Raw genomic sequence first — 19,255 nt, 5'->3', positions numbered from 1 at the left:
TAATAGTGGCTAGGAAACTGGGGGTGGGGGTGAGGTGGGGCTCCATCTCGATCCTTTGAAGGTCTGATGACGAGGGCACACAAGCGAACATTTTACATACAATTTCATTGGGTTTAGGGACTCGTTCAAGACCATTTACAGAACCCAAGGGTAAGCATTTTTAATTTAGAGCTTTCCAAAAGAAATGTTGATTCTTCAAAACCTCTTGCATCAGCAATGCCAAAACGTGAGTCATCACTAGGGGCCAAAGTAGAAGGAAACAGAATGGGGAGAGGACGCCATTCGGCAGTTCAACAAACGCTCTTGGGGTGGGATCTACCGTTCTCTGAGCGCTCTCAGCATAGCCGAGGGGCCATCGGGGTGGGGAGAAGGAAGAGGAATCTGGGCGGGGGCCTGAGACGCTTCTAGTGCTCTCAGGCCTCCTGCTCGGCGCTTTCCGCGGGGGCCTGGGGAAGCGGGCACCTGCCGGCACCGTCCTGTGGAGCGCGCGCTGTCGGCTGCGGACCTGCGGGGCGCGCACCTGCGGGCACCAGCCTTCGGGGCGTGCACACGCCAGCACCGGACCTGTGGCGCGCGCACCTGCCGGCCGCGGGCCTGGAGGGCGCGCACGTGCCGGCACCAGACCTGCGGGACGCGCACCTGCCGTCACCGGCCTGCAGAGCGTGCGGCCCCGAGCAGCTCGCAGCGCGCAGGAAGAAGCTCTCGTGCCCTCCCGCCTCTTGCCGGCGCTCTGGAAGCGCGCCGGATCGCGCAGGTGCGCCTCTGGGGCGGGTTTCCCGGCGGCAGCGGTACGGCTCGCCAAGCCGGCGCCGCCGCGTCACCGGGAGAGGCGCACGCTGTGAGTTGCGGGTCTCCCACCCGTAAAATGGGGAGAGGACACCCGCTCTCGCGGTCCTTTTCCGAGCCTGACTGGCGGCTGCTAGAACAGGCCGGGCAAAGCTTGCAAAACCGCGGCCGCGGCGGCCGCCGTCCGTCCCGCTGGTCCGTTCAGAACCGCCGGTCGGAGCGCCAAGCAAGCCCCGGGCAGCCTCTGCACCGCGAAGCGCTCCCCCGCGGAAGATCGCGGAGCCGGGGCCCCCGCGCGCTCGCCTCCGGGGCGCAGCGGTCCGCCGCCACGACCACCGAGAGCTCGCACCGCCCGCAGTCCTAGAGCGGACCGGAAGTGCGCGCCGGGCCGGCGGGGAGGCGCGTTTCGCGGTGGGAGCGCGGGGCAGCCCCGCCGGCCGGGACGGCGGCCCTCGGAGGCGCGGACTGCGGCCGCGGGGAGGCGGCGTGTGCGCGGCGACAGCCGGCTCCGTTGGCCGCGCGCCGCCCGCAGCCCCGGCCCGTCCCTGCCCCCGGCCGGCTCGGCTCCTGCGCGCGGGGCCACGGCGGCCTCGGCTTTGCGCCTCGCAGGTAGCGGGCGGCGCGGCGAGCGGCCCTGCGACCCCTTAGCGGCTGAGAGCCCGCCGCTTCCGGGGCGGGCCGGGACCGCTTCCCTGCGGACGGAGGCGCTCGGGTGGCCGCCCCGTGGGGCCACCCCGTGGGGCCACGGAAGCCAGTCCCCTCTCTCCGCGTCTGTCTTCTGTGTTTGACGGGGTTGCTCCGTGCAGAACTTCCCTGACTGAGGAGCGGGCGGGACGCCCCGCACCTGCCCAGACCGCAGGTGGAGTCCAGCATGGCCGCGGCCTGCGCGCGCGTCCCAGCCTCGGCTAGCCCAGCGTCAGAGGCGCACGGGGACATCATCCAAGTGAAGGTTAAGGAAGAAGACCATGTGTGGGATCAGGAATCCTGCCTGCAGGAGACTCTGTGTCACACCAGGGAACTCTGTCGCCAGCGCTTCAGACACTTCTGCTACCAGGAGACGCCTGGACCCCGCGAGGCGCTGCGCCGGCTCCGCGAGCTGTGCCGCCAGTGGCTGAGCCCAGAAACACACACCAAGGAGCAGATCCTGGAGCTGCTGGTGCTGGAGCAGTTCCTGACCATCCTGCCCGAGGAGCTCCAGGCCTGGGTGCGGGGACAGCACCCGGAGAGCGGGGACGAGGTGGTGACCGTGCTGGAGGATCTGGAGCGGGAGCTGGACGAGCCTAGACAGCAGGTGAGACCTTGGAGGTGCCGTCGTCTGTGCAGAAGTTGAGGGCGTGGGTCCAAGCTGGAGTACGTGCCATCAACTCCACACTGGTGGCGGCACATTCCGGTTTGGAGCATTATTATTTGATCACCGGTGTAGATGAATAGATTCAGGCTTATGGGATAACAGTTTGCACGTAAGTGACAGCTAATCCACAGAAGTAGATGATGTAACCACATGGGAAACCTTGATCTATTGCTTATCAGTAGAAAATACACTTTATTTAGTGGCTGTGAGATTAAACTCTTCTGATGCCCACTCCTTTCATCATATATGAAAACAAATCAGTATCAAGATATAAGGAACACCTTCTGGGAAAGACAAATAGGGAAGTAGCCACACTTAGTAGAAATATCAGGAAAAAGGGAATGATGAGATTTGGGTTCCATAATAGGCCCTGTCACTAATTAGCTGTGTAACCTTTGGCGTATCAAACCTTCTCTGGGCTTTAATGTCTTCGTTTGTACAACAAAGAGATTAATTCCATCATTTTCTAGATGGTTTTCAGTACTTGGAGTTGTTGGTATGTGAAACGTATTGAGTCCAGTATCTGGTCTTTCACCCTTACGCTAGAGGTTATTTTTAAGGGAGCATACATGCCTTCTAGGACAGTAATTTTAGAACATTACGGACATTACCAGTCACGTTTCTGTAATGATACTATCCATCATAGTATCTGAGTATCTGAACTCCTTAAATATGAACATTTTATGTATACAGTCTGATCCATTAAGACATGTTTTTCTGCAATGCAGATCTTTCATGTGAGATTGATAAATAAGGAAATGAGTCCATGTAACATTGAAATCGTTCTGGCACGTACATGAATTTTACCAGCAAGTCGATGTTTTGGGCCGCCAAGTGAGGGCAGCTGAATGCAAGGTGTGTGATTATAGCGGATGCAGCAGACCGTGAAGACGGGCAGTACTGCACCAAACGCCCATTTGCCCATTCACCTCCACATCCTTCCTCTTGGCCAGTCTCTGTTTTGGAAATGCTTCCTTGCATGGTTCCCTCCCAACTTTGTGCATTTTTTGCTAAACTTTTTTGTATTCCAGAAAATGAGCAGGCAGAGGGATTTACAAGTGCCACAGAAGCATGCTGGTGATAAAATCTCTGCGAACATGAAAGGACAGCTTTAAGAAGTGAAGAAAAGCTCAAAATTACAAGACGCTCTTAAAAAAATGGGAGACTTGGGGCGCCTGGGTGGCGCAGTCGGTTAAGCGTCCGACTTCAGCCAGGTCACCATCTCGCGGTCCGTGAGTTCGAGCCCCGCGTCGGGCTCTGGGCTGATGGCTCAGAGCCTGGAGCCTGTTTCCGATTCTGTGTCTCCCTCTCTCTGCCCCTCCCCCGTTCATGCTCTGTCTCTCTCTGTCCCAAAAATAAATAAACGTTGAAAAAAAAATTAAAAAAAAAATGGGAGACTCTGTGACATTGTGCAACTGGTGTAAAGGAGTCCACGTTGCATACTGCTAGAGGCAGTAAAAGAACTGGGAAGTGAAAGAAAGTTCTCTAGCTGGAACATCTGCCAGTGCTACAAAGTTTGTTTGGACGGGGTGTAAGGAAATGGAAAACTGGAACATCGGTTAAGTGTGTGGATCGAATACCAAACAAGGAAGGAATCAGAGGCGTCCTTTCTCAAATAAAGGGAAGTCTTCGCAACATATGAAGACCTTCAGGAAAAAGCTACAAGTGTCTTCACTTAGCGGAAGCAGTGGTTGGTTTAGTGACTTCCAGAACGGCTGTGTCTTCCAGTGCTAAGCTCTCTGGTGAACTGTGAGTGCGGATAGAGGAAGCTGTACGGTTCTCCCGGGGTTAAGGAATCTGATTGATGGAGAAGGCTATGCCCTGGATCAGATTTTAATTTTGATGAAACCAGGCTGCACTGGAAGCCCATTCCCTCAAGGGTCTGTATCTCTAAGGAGGAAACACACAACACACACGAGGGCTTGAGGCCACGCAAGATCGTGTGATGTGATGCGGGGTGCAAATCCCAGTGGAGATGTAAAGCCGAGGACTGCTGTGAGTCCTCACGTTCTCTATGCATGAGCCTTGAAAGGAGTCGGAAAGACTAACCTGCTGTCTAGCCTAACAAGAGAGGCTGGATAGCAGGCAGATATTTATTGGTCTTTTAGGTGATGTTTTTTTCTACGTGACTTAAAAAGGTAACTGCAGGAGGAAAAGATTATCTTTCAAAAGTCTTAGCATACATCAATCCCTCCTCCAACAGTTGCTACCCTTTCATCAGATACTGAAGTTCTCTTTTCCCTCCTAGTACAACTTCTTGACTCCAGCCCCTTGATCGGGGTGTGATTGCAGCCTTTAAAGCTTATTACTTAAGGAGAATATTCAGGGTGTTTATTGCACCTACAGCGGGTGAAATGCACACACAGTTTTCGCATTCTGGAGTCAATTGCACATTAAACCTGCCACTGATATTGCTGTGGAGGCCTGGCATGATGGTTCAGGTAGGACGGAGGGGGAGCGGACGGCTCACTTCTGTCACCTGAGGTTCAGGTAGGATACAGGGGGAGTGGACAGAAGATGATGAATGACTGCCAGGCAGAGTGCCACAGGATTCTGCTTCATGCATAAGGTCCCATTTGGAACCATATAAGCAGCTCCTTTACAAAAGAAGGGAGATGTTTAAGCAGCAGAAACTGCATCCGTAAGTCAATGTCAAAGAAGTAAACACACGATTGGTGAGCCAGAACCAAATCGTGGTTTTCTAAAATCACTGCATTTCTTGGAAGATGTGCAAATGCTTCTCCTCCTGAACTTCTGAGGACAGAGTCTCTACTCCTCCGTCCCCTTTCCTGAGCCCACTTTGTGGCACAGTAGCATCACCTCACTGAGGTACAGTGCTATACGGAATGTAATCATCCTTTATAGTATCTTTCTGACTAGGCTTGTATATTACTAGGACCATGGTTTTATTAGTACTCTGGTGACAAAGTTGTGTATATCTTAAGTAGTCTATCCTGTAACTTTATTTTCTCCATAAATCCTGTCACTTTTGTGTTTAGTTTTGTAGAAAGCATGTATTTTCCTCTTCCCTCCAGCCAGCACACCTCCTCCTTTTGTTTCAAAGAAACAATATAGTTTTTTTGTTTTGTTTTGTTTTTTCCTGCAGATGTGCCTGTTTCTTTAGAATGTTCCTCTTCTACTTTGTTGAGAAATGTGGCCGTTGGTAGGACTTGGTGTTTGGTCAGTTCTGGGTAATGTTCGTATTTGATAGATTTTCATATGACTCAGGGTTATAGAGCTGTCCCTAGTCTTCTAGAATACTAAGTTTGCATAAATGTTTCTCATTTTTCTTGTTTCTGTGTGATTTCTGGAAGAAGGGGAAATGCCATTGTTGCAGACATGCTTAGCTGCCCTCTCGGAACACAGGCACCCCTGCTTTCAGAAAGTGTGGGTTCTAGCTCTCCGCTTTACACCACTTTGTTTTTACAAAAGACCCGCATCAGCACAGTAACCGCTTTTTTTCGTAAAAATGAAAATACTCTGTGGATCCTTCAGGTCAGTAAACACAGGAACTAGTGTAGTTCATTTGTCAGGGCAGCATGGCCTATATGAACTTACAGAAAGTGGGGATACTGTTCACTCTATGCCCTTTCTGCTTCAACAGTTTTCACAGGAACGCTCTACTTTTGTGTAGCAGGGGAAACCTATATCGCCCCCCCCCCACACACACACACTTGCTTCTTCCATAAAAAGCGTTGATTTTGTTCATGTTGGCCATGTACCTACCTACTTTTCCAGCTTTCCTCCTACTGGAGTTGGCTATGCAACGCAGGCCTGGCCCGGGAGAAGTAGGCACAGTTTCTGGCAGTTTCTGTGAAAGCTTCTACTTTCCTTGTAAGATGGGGCAGGTGCATTTATTCTGTTTTTGCCCACCGCCTGTCGTGAACATAGCTGGTGTCCAGGCCTGCACAATGGTGGGCACGAGCAAGAACCCCAGGGTGGTGAGGACAGCTGCCCTCCTCGACACCTCTTGTCATGTGACAAAAAGAACACCCCCTCCCCCCATTTTTTAAAGCCAGTATAAGTGTCTAATTGGGAAATATATGCATTTCTAATGACTGTGGCTGCATTATACCACGATTTTACAACCAGAACTTTCATATTAGAAAATTTTAAAAATCAAATCCAGGAATCATAGAGTGAAAGACAAATGACGGTCATAACGGGTTTGAGGTTAATTTCATTTCTGTAATTCGTTACTGCCGCCCGGAGTCACCCTTTAAAGTCCGGTGGTGGACGTCCTTCCGGGCCTGGCGAGTCCCTCCGCTGCATAGACAGAAGGGTGTGCGCAGGCACGGTGGGGGAGGAGCGGCCGCAGCCGCAGGTCTTCGGGTTCGTGTTTTAGTTGCTGTAAGAGTCTTTGCAGAACTGATAGGATTATTGAACTATAAGCAGCAGGTTCCCCTGTCCCCCGGCTGGCATATCGTCTTCACTCCACGACTCTGTTTCTCCCAGTTATGTAAAGATTCGGGCAAATTGAAACGTAGCCTATTTATTATACAAACCAATCTACATAGGATGTCTTTTTCTTTTAATCCAGATTTTTCTTTTTCTCTTTTCTTATTTTAGAGAGAGCGAGCACAAGTGAGGGAGAGGGACAGAGAGAGGGAGAGAATCTTAAGCAGGCTCCACACCCACCGAGGAGCCCCATGTGGGACTGATCCCATGATCCTGGGATCCTGACCTGAGCTGATATCAAGAGTCAGCTCAACCCACTCAGCCAGCAAGTGCCCCCACATATGATGTCTTATTCTTAAGATCAGAGAAGGGAAGGGGCACCTGGGTGGCTCAGTTGAATAGCCAACTCTTGATCTTGGCTCAGGTCATGACCTCACGGTACGTGGGTTCAATCCCAGCGTTGGGTACTGTGCTAACAGCTCAGAGCCTGGAGCCTGCTTCAGGTTCTGTGTCTCCCTCTCTCTGCCTCTACCCTGCTTGTGCTCTCTTTCTCTCCCAAAAAATAAACATTAAATTAAATTAAACTTAATTTAATTTAATTAATTAATTAATGAGATTTTTTTTTAAAAACGTGAACTTCATTCATACTGTGAGCATGAAAGAATCACTGGAAAAACTTGAAAAGAAGGAAATAGTCTTACTAGATACTAACCTACCGTAAAGCATCTTTAGATGACATCATGGTACTGATACATGAGTAGATGGATCAATAAAGCAATAGAAAGTACAAAAGTAGACCCAAGCACATATGAAAATTGTACAATACATTTGCCATCTCAAATCACCGTAAAGAAAAATGGACTTTTAAATAAATGTTGGGATAGGGGCGCCTGGGTGGCTCAGTCGGTTAAGCATCTGACTTTTGGCTCAGGTCATGATCTCATAGTTCGTGAGTTCAAGCCCTGCATCAGGCTCTGTGCTGACAGCTCAGAGCCTGGAGCCTGCTTCAGATTCTGTGTCTCCCCACCCCCCCTTCTCTCTCTGCCCCTCCCCCACTGATGCTCAGTCTCCCTATCTCAAAAATAAATAAACGTTAAAAAAATTAAATAAATGCTGGGATAAAGGGACATAGCCATTTTGAAAAGGCACATTAAATCTATGCCTCATACCATATATCAGAAACAATAACCTTTAAATGTGTCAGAGATCAATACATAAAATTTTAAATACCCAACTACTAGGATAAAGTGTGAATGACGTATTTTGTTATCTGGGTGTACAGAATTACTCCAAACCCAGAAATAATATCAAGAAATTTTTCTTTATGAAATAATTTAAAAATGCAGGACAGAAAACCCACACAGAAATAAAAATGATAAATTTTAGTGAAAATATTTGTAAGATTTATCATAGATAAAAGCTAATCTTTTTGGCAAATGCAATAAAAATGATCAAGAGACATGAGCAGTTTTCATAAACAGATAAATGAATGACTTTTAACTGTACAAAAAGGTGCTCCACTTCAATCATAAAATTACAAGTCAAAACTACATTGAAGTACTTTTGTCACCTGTCAGATGGCAAAATTTCAAAAGCTTGGCAACACAGTGTGGTGGCCTGACGGAAGATAGGTCCTGTCATATGTCGCTGGTACACATACAAGATGGCACCTTTCCTTTGGGGGTGGGGCAGATTTGGGCACCATCTAATGCCTATTTGTGCATCTAACGCCTACTTGTGCATCTAATGCCTATTTGTACCCTTTGACCCACCCAGCAATACCCTTTCTGGGAATTTGCTTTGCATATACGCATCTGCGAAGAAGAGACGACATAGACGTAGGTTTTCATTGCAGCTGTTTGTAAAAGCGAAATGTTGTAAGCGACCTAGATGCTGACCCATGTACAGTGACTGAATAAACTGTGGCGCATGAATGTAACGTGGGACCATGTACATAAAAATGAAGAGGGTATCTATGAACTGGTATGAGATGACCTCTGGAGAATATTCTCCTAGCAAGTGAAAAAAGGAAGGTGTGAACTACTATGTATAGTATAGAAAAGTATAGACACATTTGCATTAGGTTTGTATATATTATGTATATATGTATATAAGTGCAAATATTGGTGTATATGTATGTATATATGTGTTTTACATATTTTTGCAAAAATAAACTGAGGGTAAACCATCGCCAACAAAAATGGTTTCTTATGGGAGTGAAGGGGGAGTAGAATATAAGCAATATTTCTCTGAATACGTGTTTTGATTTTTGGGGGCATCTGGGTGGCTCAGTCGGTTAAGTGTTGAATGCTTGGTTTTGGCTCAGGTCATGATCTTGTGGTTTGTGGGGTTGAGCCCCACGTTGCTCTCTGAGCTGATGGCACGGAGCCTGCTTGGGATTCTCTGTCTCCTTCTCTCTCTGCCCCTCCCCTCTCCCAAAATTAATTAATTAATTAAAAAACTTTTTAAAACTATGTTTTCATCTTTTGTACCATTTAAATGCTTCAAATATATTTTTTTTCACTTGGATACTTTATTGGGACTTTTACTTTCCTGTCATAACGTCTGCATTTGGGAATGCTATGGCAATTTTGTATTGTTACAATTTTTCAAAGAAAAGATACATTGGCTTCTAGAGTAAAGATACATATAGCTTTTTTTTTTTTTTCTTTTCTAAATTGGCTTAGAAAAAAGTGTTTTTTTTTCATGACACTTAACAGAAAGGCAGAAACTTGGGAGTCCCAGTACCGGCTGTTCAGAAATATCTCCTAGAGAAAAAAATTCAAAAGCAATGCTTCAAATATTTAAAAAGCAATGTTAAAGGGCACCTGGGTGGCTCAGTCAGTTAAGCACCTGACTTCAGCTCGGGTCATGATCTCACAGTCCGTGATTTTTAGCTCTGCATTGGGCTGTGTACTTACAGCTCAGAGCCTGGAGCCTGTTTCGTATTCTGTGTCTCCCTTTCTCTCTACCCCTCCCTCGCTCGCTCTCTCTCAAAAATAAAAGATAAAACAAAAGCAATAAAAAAATAAAAATAAAAAGCAATGTTAAATTCAAAGTGATTAAACACAGAAACAGATGAACTCAACTGTATATCAAATTATTATTAATAACAGAGCAAAAAAACAATTCAAGTAACTTGAACACAGTACTCTGACTATATGCTCTTAGTGGAATACTTACTGTCTGTGTACATATAAAGCTGCAAAGATATTGATTTCACATAGTAGGTATGTCGTTGGAAATGTGCTACAACACAAAGCATTGTGAATTCTGAAACTGTTCTGTGCTTATTGTAGGTGAGGGCAAATGAGTAAATATATACATCATATTGAACTAAGTTTTTGTTTCACCGTGGGAGAAGGTATATATTAAAATGGAATATAGAAAGGTGAAATAGGGGCGCCTGGGTGGCTTGGTTGGTTAAGCATCCGACTTCAGCTCAGGTCATGATCTCACGGTCCGTGAGTTCGAGCCCCGCGTCGGGCTCTGCGCTGACAGCTCAGAGCCTGGAGCCTGCTTCAGATTCTGTGTCTCCCTCTCTCTCTGCCCTCCCCTGTTCATTCTCTGTCTCTCTCTGTCTCAAAAATAAATAAATGTTAGAAAGGTGAAATAAATCTTACTGTGTTGAAATTGGATTGAACTCATGATATTCTGTAAATATGTTTACCAGCTCTATCCATGAAAGTGCCTGGAGGGGACGAGGCATCATTAACAATGAGCCAACCTCTTACTCAGTCTTTGTTACTAATACTGTTGCTCCAAAATGAATCAAGACTTCTTGGGAAAACCGTTGAAACTAGTCCTGATACAGGGAAAAGACAGTGTGGTCATGTGTTTATTTTTCTGGAAAAATGGATGTGACCTAGCAGGGTCATGTTCAAACAATGCAGAAGCCTGATCAAAGGGGCCCCAGGGGCCAGATGGGAGACAGTTGGCGACCAGCATGAATAAGGAAGGAATAGATTACAAAATAAGTCTATAGTGATATTCAAAATGATAGAAAGCTCTTTATAGGAAATTGCTAGCTAATAAATGTAGAAGAAATTATAAAGGCAGGCAGTAGCCCCCAGTATAAAAATTGATTCAAGCAAAAATCATCAGTGAATGCTAAAAACATTGGGGAATAGGCTATTGATGTCCATGCACGCGCTTACCCCATTGCTGACTTAGTACTTACGGTGGGAAAATGAGTGGATAGATCTGGTGATCACGGCCTTAACTACTGATCAAATTTAGCATTATCGATGATGAAATAAGTTGATAGCATGTGCCCTGTGACATGACACCATAAGTACACATCACTTACGTAGTATTCTTCCAAAAATTACTCACCAGAATCTGTTTGTGAGGAAATAAGACAAATCTCTGACATTCTATAAGATAACTGGGTCTGACTTTTCAAAATTGAATGTCATAAAAAAGATTCCTGTCTTTTTTAGATGAGAGGAAGCAAAAGGTATAATGTATAAATATTGTTTCATGGACTTAAAAGCATAAAATATATTTTGGGGACAGTTAGAGAAATTTAGTTATAAACCATACATGAGATGGTTAGTGTAAGGAGCAGATGATGTTTTCTTTTTCCCCATGCATAACACTGGGCCAGTTTTCCACATTGACTCTAAAACGACTGTCAGATTCCTTTCTGGGTGCAATAGTCCCAATCAGATAATTTGCATAACCCCCACCCCAAATATTTATTTTTAATTGCTTACACTGAAACCCATTTACAACTTTCTTTTAATTGTCACAACTTAGGATTCCTTTAATGTTTGTGTTGTTATCCCCCAAAACCAAAACCACAGGGATGAGCACCGACTTCTGTCCAACGGAGAGAGTTTCTGTTGCACGGCTCTGCTTTATTAGTCCCAGCATTTTTTTGATATCTCTCCTTATTCCGTTTGGCATTCGTCTTAAGAATTCAGCAAGGAGGCGCCTGGCTGGCTCAGTCAGTTAAGCATCCGACTTCCACTCAGGTCATGATCTTGCAGTTCATGAGTTCAAGTTGAACACGGGCCGGAGCCTGGAGCCTGCTTTGGATTCTGTGTCTCCCTTGCTCTCTGCCCCTCCCCCACTCGTGCACGTGCTTTCTCTCTCTCAAAAATGAATAAACATTGAAAAGAAAATTCAATGAAGACTTTTTTTCTTCTCACATTCTATTTCTGTACAAGAATGTTCTGAGGTTTGGTTATGCTTTGTACAGTGATCACCTATATTCATTTCCAGATGTATCGATTTGTCCCCAGGTCCCACAGGACACAAACGGGCCTGAAACTCCTATGGAGGAAATGAGTCCCCTGGATGCGGCACAGGAGTGCCTGGGTACCCAGCTCCCATCTACGGAAGACAGAATGGAATGTGCATCTCCAGAGCCACGCCCACCGCAAGATAATGGTGAGGTCCAGAAGGAGGATGACGTTTGGGAGCGGGAAGGGTCTCCTTGCTGAAAAGCTATGAAATCTCATCCATTGCAGCCTTACTGAATTCGTCTGAGGGAAGTCAGCCAGTGTTGGGTGATGCTATTAAAGGAGTTAAGCAGCCAGGTAATAATGTAAGAAATCATTGAATACAAGATTTTTGATGGATATTTTGCAATGGAATTACGTCCCTGTGGATAAATCAGAGGATAAATCAGTAGGGCTGCTGAGCACTCGTCCGTGTGCCCATTGGTCTGATTTCTAAAGCCTCTGCCCCAGTTTTTGTCACACATGATGTTTAAGACTTGGATTGCTACTCAGAAATTCTGAAGAAAATGGAATTTCTGGTCTATGTCCTTAGCATTTCAAGGACTGTTAATAGGATAAGGTGTAGTGGAGGCAAGAGCACAGGCTGACTGTTCTGGAGCAACGTCTTTTCCAGAATCTCCAGTATAATCGACACGTTCTACGTCCTGTGAAGTCCTAACAACTCCCCAATTATCCTGCACCTACCAATACCCTCCTTGCTTCTGGAGCTCGTGTTCTGGTTCTCATTCACAGTGCCCTATATTCCTTTCTTCCCCCAAGTTCATCCTGCTTCACCCTCCTTTCCTACTCATGGCTCCACAGCACGACACAAGATGTATTTGCGTGGAAAGAAGTACCGTCCATATGGTGGTCTTTTCAGTCGCATTTTGAGACATTGAAACATAAGCCCCAAATGTCGCTGTAACAGTTAACTTGACTTAATAGGACAAAACATGGTATAGTCTGGGGCTTTTTAAAAAAAGATCTATTACTGGGGCACCTGACTGGCTCAGTCCGTAGAGCACAAAACTCTTTGATCTCGGGATTGTGAGTTCAAGCCCCACGTAGTGTGTAGAGATTACTTAAAAAATAAGGTTTTTTAAAAAATCTATTACTGTATTGCTGAGGCTTCTCTAGCCAAAACAAATCATCTTTTATAGTTAATAAATAAATAATAACACCAATTTGCTTCTTGTTTTACGTAAAACACTACTTTAAGGCTAATCCCAGATACTGCTCTGGAAAGTCACATCTCTTTACTAGATCAGAACTTTTTGTTCCTAGCTTGGGTTCTTCATTTACCTTCTATTTCTCCAAGGCTGGGCTCCCTAACCAAACCTGTGTTCCCCCAACTTGTGTGCCCATGCCTCTGTTTCTACCCCAAGCTCTAGTGACTGCTTGGGCAGTGTATATGTTTCAAATGATATTCCCAAATATTCTAACTGATTTTTCTCTCTATATTTTAGGGTCATTTTTGTGGCTTTCCATGATGTCTCAAAGGGTGGGTGATGATAACCCCAGTAGCTTAGACACTAATGAACCAGAAATGGAACCAGAAAACATGAGAGAGAAGTTCTTCAGGAACTTAGCAGTGTTGCTGGAAAACAAAAGTAATAATACCAAGATATTTTCCAAAGCAAAGTACTGTCAGTTAATACGGGAAGTGAAAGAGGCTAAAGCAAAGGCAAGAAAGGAGTCTGTTGACTACCGTCGCTTAGCGAGGTTTGATGTGATCCTTGTGCAAGGAAATGAGAAGCTGATTGAGGCTATAAATGGGGATACAGATAAAGTTCGGTATTACTTACACAGTGAGGAGTTATTTGACATTCTGCACAACACACATCTCAGCATTGGGCATGGAGGACGTACCCGCATGGAAAAGGAGCTGCAAGCAAAATACAAAAACATCACAAAAGAAGTTATAATGCTGTACCTGACCCTCTGCGGACCATGCCAACAGAAACATTCGAAGCTCAAAAAAGTTCTAACATCAAAACCAATTAAGGAAGTTAGTTCAAGATGCCAGGTGGATCTTATAGACATGCAATTGAATCCTGATGGGGAGTATAAGTTTATTATGCATTATCAAGACCTTCGTACAAAGTTGAGTTTTTTGCGGTCACTAAAATCTAAAAGGCCTAAGGAAGTGGCACATGCTCTTTTAGATATTTTTACAATTATTGGAGCTCCCAGTGTCCTACAATCTGACAGTGGGAGGGAATTTTCAAGCCAGATTGTCTATGAACTCAGTAATATTTGGCCAGAGTTGAAAATTGTCCATGGGAAGCCTCAGCCCTGTCAAAGCCAAAGTTCTGTGAACCAAACTAATGATGATATCCAAAATAGGATTATCTCCTGGATGCAAACTAACAATTCATCACACTGGGCTGAGTTTTTGTGGTTCATTCAGATGATCCAAAATCAGCCCTATCACAGAGGTATGCAACCAAATCCATTTGAAGGCACATTTAGCTCTGAAGCTAAACCAGGCCTCTGTCATCCTCAGTTAACCGACGAACTCATTGCCAGCCCAAATCCAGAAAGTGAATTTGAACCAGCTGACAAAGAATTAGAGAATCCACCAGGAGCACAGTATGAAGAAAATGTTGAGACTGGAACCGATAGTAGTGATATTGAAGAGAATCTTTCTATTACTCCTACGGTGGCCATGAAAAACCCTCCTGAAAGCAGATTAAAATTTTTATCCTGTGTAGTTTGTAAAAAAGAATGCTCAGGTACTGATAGTTGCATATCATGTGATGGAAGTGTCCATGCAGTCTGCGGGGTGCCCTCCCCACATGGGACTGCGGGCTACCATCACAGAATAACGTGCAGTCTTTGCTACGAGACCACCACAATGAAAAGGAAACATGATGAGATCCAAAGAAGTTTGACTGGTCAACCTTCCAAAATGCTAAAGCCTTCAGAGACACCATTTTCATCAGACAAAGTAGGGGATTGGGTAAGAGTTTGAGTATCTGTTGTAGATGAAAGCAGGGGAAGAGCTTCATTACTCTTCACTGTGCTCATGATGAGTGAGAATGTTTGGCAGGGTATATACTAAATAAAGCACAGGGTGGTCAACTTGGATTTGTTTTCTCCAGAGAAAAGCCCATTACTTCTAATTCCTATCTCCCCCCCCCCACACCACCCTTTTATCAGGTTGGAAGTTATAACCTTGAATGCTGCTTTATTTGTTGTGTGGGGTGATGACAGTCTCTCACTCTGTCCTGGTGTGAGGAATTCCTTGGGAGGATAAGGAAGCTAAGATCTAGGGGGTAAGTGGTGTGTGTGAGGGTGTGTTTCTACAGGAGGATGAACATGAGAAAAGTTGAACTTAATGTTACTTTGGGTGGGGAGCTGAGCCAAGAAAGGGCATCTTGGGTCAAGCGAAGTAATTAGGAAGGACAAGAGATGACAAGTTGGATTGCGAGATATGGGTTTGTGTTGAGAAAAAGTTCAGTTTTCAGATATAAATGGAGAACATGAGATAAGGCCAAAGAGCTTTATTTTAAAATTTTTTTTTTTCAACGTTTATTTATTTTTGGGACAGAGAGAGACAGAGCATGAACGGGGGAGGGGCAGAGAGAGAGGGAGACACAGAATCGGAAACAGGCTCCAGGCTCCGAGCCATCAGCCCAGAGCCCGACGCGGGGCTCGAACTCACGGACCGCGAGATCGTGACCTGAGCTGAAGTCGGACGCTTAACCGACTGCGCCACCCAGGCGCCCAAAGAGCTTTATTTTAAATCCGTAGGTTTTATAGAGTTAATGTGTGTTCAGCGTTGAGTTTTGAAATATGGGGGCTACACCTGATTTGGGCCAGTGGTACTGGAGTGTGATCTCCGGATCAGCGCTGGTCTGCAAACTTTATACCAGTCCACAGTAGGGCAAGTGTACTAATCAAGAGTATTTAGAAACTAGCCACAATTTGACATTGCCGTAGTGCCCAGCACGTGATTACTGCACTTGCGTTTCCGAGTAGAATGCTGGGAGGTATGGATGTTGACTCCTAGGGCAAGTCGTGTGCTGGCATTGTATAGCACTCAAGCACAGTTACAGTGCGTGATATTTTATGGCTAGTTTGTCTGCTGTAACTCAGAAAAAATGTAAGCATTTATTTATCTTTATAACTTCATTTTAAAACCATTTTTAAATTTGTAATCAAACCTAGTTTTTAATTTGTTTAACATTATTAGACAAAGGAGGAAAGTAACATTTGTGTTTATTTATTTTTAATCCTGATTTTCAGATGGCAAAACAAGCTTCACTGGACTTGTTTGTCAAGAAGAAACATAGCCTTTCTGAATCTAGGGGCAGGAGTAGAAGAAACGGTAAAGGTGGAAGTCAGCCTGAGGAAGTGAAAGGCAGAAGAGTTCACACAGGTTTCACCCGGAAATATGACCCCTCGTACATTGAGTTTGGGTTTATAGCTGTAATTGATGGTGAGGTGCTGAAACCACAGTGTATTATTTGTGGAGATATCCTGGCTAATGAAGCGATGAAACCATCAAAACTTAAGCGGCATTTATATTCAAAACATAAAGAAATGAGTTCACAACCAAAAGAATTCTTTGAGAGGAAGAGTAGTGAATTAAAGAGCCCACCAAAGCAGGTGCTCAGTGTTTCTCACATAAACATTAACGCCCTGCGGGCTTCCTACAAGGTGGCGCTGCCTGTGGCCAAGTCCAAGACGCCGTACACGATTGCGGAGACCCTGGTGAAAGACTGCATCAAGGAGGTCTGCCTGGAGATGCTGGGAGAGTCGGCTGCCAAGAAGGTGGCTCAGGTGCCCCTGTCCAATGACACCATCGCCCGGCGCATTCAGGAGCTGGCCAGTGACATGGAAGACCAGCTCATAGAGCAAATAAAAGAAGCAAAGTACTTCTCGCTGCAGCTGGACGAGTGCAGAGATATCGCTAACATGATTGTTCTCTTGGTGTACGTGCGGTTTGAACACGATGATGACATAAAGGAAGAATTCTTCTTTTCAGCCTCTTTGCCAACAAACACAACTAGCTCAGAACTGTGTGAAGCTGTGAAGAATTATGTCGTCAACAAGTGTGGTCTGGAATTTCAGTTTTGTGTAGGCCTGTGTTCTGATGGTGCGGCTTCGATGACAGGGAGACGGTCCGAGGTGGTGGCCCAGATTAAGGAACTTGCGCCGGAGTGTAAAATAACACATTGCTTCATTCATCGAGAGGGTCTGGCCATGAAAAAGATATCAGCTGAACTAAATAGTGTGCTTACTGACACAGTAAAAATTGTGAATTATGTAAAATCTAACGCATTAAATTCGAGATTGTTCTCTTTGTTGTGCGACAATATGGAAGCGGATCACAAGCAGCTGTTACTGCACGCGGAGATGCGGTGGTTATCACGGGGGAAAGTTCTATCAAGAATGTTCGAAATACGAAATGAACTCTTAGTGTTTCTGCAAAGCAAGAAGCCAGTTTGGTCCCAACTTTTCAAAGACGTGAATTGGACAGCCAGACTTGCTTATTTATCTGATATCTTCAGTATTTTTAATGATCTTAACGTTTCCATGCAAGGGAAGAATGCAACATGTTTTTCAATGGCTGATAAGATTGAAGGACAAAAACAAAAGTTAGAAGCTTGGAGAAACAGAGTTTCTGTGAATTGTTATGACATGTTCCATAATTTAACAACAATTATCCATGAAGTAGGTAATGACCTTGATATTGTCTATCTGCGAAAAGTTATCAATGAACATCTTACAAATTTGTTAGATTGTTTTGAATTGTATTTTCCATCGAAAGAAGATCCACGCATAGGGAACTCATGGATCCAAAATCCATTCCTCTCATCAAAAGATAACTTAAATTTAACTGTCACCCTGCAGGATAACTTGTTGAAGCTGGCTGCTGATGAAGGACTGAAAATGAATTTTGAAAATACAGCATCACTTCCTTCATTTTGGATAAAAGTTAAAAATGAGTATCCTGAGCTTGCTGAGGTTGCTTTAAAATCCCTTCTTCTGTTCCCCTCAACGTCCCTGTGCGAGACCGGGTTCTCGACTTTAAGTGTCATTAAGACAAAGCACAGAAACAGTTTGAATATACATTATCCCCTGAGAGTAGCATTGTCATCCATCCAGCCCAGGTTAGACAAATTAACAAGCAAGAAGCAAGCTCACTTATCACATTAAAAACTTTAAGGTATTCAGTCGAAGTGTGCATATACGCATTACGGAATACGAAAGTTATTAAAATAGCAATTCTCTATATAAATTGTACACTTTCAGTTACATGTACAGTTTTTATAATTCTTTTCTTGATATATTTCTTATATTTATTAAAATGTAATTTTAAATCTGTTGTTTCTAATATTAAAAAATTTTGGTCTTGTATTTTGTATGTCTTTGTTATTGTTGTATTTCATTAGGATATGAAGATTGTAGGATGACTTCAGGATGGCAGTGATTTCTCTGAAATGGCAGATTAGATCAGTGAGGGGAAGTGAATTTAAGGCTGGAATTGGAGTCTGAGTGTCCTGGGTGGTCAGGTGGGAAGCTAATGTTAAGTTTCCTTTGTTGGTGCATGTTTACGCACAGTGTTTACGTGGTGAGGACAGGGAAACACTTATCATGTAATGGTGTCATGGCTTTGGATTCATATTCATGAATTCTGACCTCATAGCAGTGGGGGATTGGGTCATAGTGATGAGTTTAGGTCAGGTACAGAGTTTTAGATTTTGCTTGAGCTGATTGCTGTTCAGGTTCTCTGGGACAGAGCCAGGTATGGCGAGCTCTTCAGGTAGATTTATAAGCTCTACTGTGCGGAGATGATTCAGAAAAATGGCACACATATCTGCTCTCCTGTCTGCACTCACTCGGAATTATAGAAAACAGACTGTTAGCACGTGGCAGTTTCTTTAGGGTAAAAACATGCCAAGATCCTTGAGGAAAATGAGTCTTTTCCTAGACAGAAAAGCAACGTAACAGTAAGTGCTTATTTTCAAAGAAATGTAACATTGAAAGTTGAAGACGGGAAAGATATGTAGTCATACGAAATGTCACTAATATTTTATTGATTAAAAAGTTTCATTGGAATGGATCCCAAAAATGTTAGAAAGCGGAGGAAACATTTTTCACATTCAATTCAGAACCTTCAGTAGGATTATATTTTATTGTGCGTGTTTGATAAAATCTTACAGCTTCTCAAAAAAAGTGGTATTGGTGGATAGATATACGCGACAATGGTTTAATTTCTTCCACCTACATTTTATGTGTCCTGTCTCCTATCTGACTATATTTTGGAACTAAGGGACTTACATTTAAAAAATTTTACCATTTGTTTTATTGATTGAATAAAGTATTGTGCTTCCAATTTTCAAAATTAAAAAGCAATATATGTGTGGTGATTTTATATTTATTTCTATAAATACCTCAAGTGTCTGGGAGAAAATAAACTGATGGACATAAAGAATACATTTTATTTTTTTAAAAAAAATTTTTTTTTCAACGTTTATTT

At 44.3% G+C, this 19,255-nt stretch overlaps 1 protein-coding gene across 1 annotated transcript; it reads left to right on the top strand.

Annotated features, from left to right (window-relative positions):
• Positions 1-1,657: 1,657 nt before the first annotated feature.
• On the top strand, positions 1,658-17,931 carry SCAND3 (SCAN domain containing 3). The gene is made up of 4 exons (XM_047103078.1): positions 1,658-2,077; positions 11,785-11,932; positions 13,230-14,725; positions 16,015-17,931. The coding sequence occupies exons 1-4, from the start codon at positions 1,658-1,660 to the stop codon at positions 17,929-17,931; spliced, it is 3,981 nt and encodes a 1,326-aa protein (XP_046959034.1).
• The last annotated feature ends 1,324 nt before the right edge of the window (positions 17,932-19,255 follow it).

This window comes from Lynx rufus, unplaced genomic scaffold (genome assembly GCF_022079265.1).
Source record: "Lynx rufus isolate CCGP_SWC_20201006 ecotype Redwood Valley unplaced genomic scaffold, mLynRuf1.p SCAF_6, whole genome shotgun sequence".
In the NCBI taxonomy this organism is placed as follows: domain Eukaryota; kingdom Metazoa; phylum Chordata; class Mammalia; order Carnivora; family Felidae; genus Lynx; species Lynx rufus.
The sequence above is the reverse complement of the archived record's forward strand: the minus strand, read 5'-3'. Positions and strand labels throughout refer to the sequence as shown.

Excerpts from the sequence above, each read along its gene's own strand:
- SCAND3 (XM_047103078.1), top strand. The coding sequence starts at position 1,658 with ATGGCCGCGGCCTGCGCGCGCGTCCCAGCCTCGGCTAGCCCAGCGTCA. Across the intron at positions 2,078-11,784 it reads TGGACGAGCCTAGACAGCAG|GTCCCACAGGACACAAACGG; the intron begins GTGAGACCTTGG and ends ATTTGTCCCCAG. Across the intron at positions 11,933-13,229 it reads ACGCCCACCGCAAGATAATG|GGTCATTTTTGTGGCTTTCC; the intron begins GTGAGGTCCAGA and ends TCTATATTTTAG.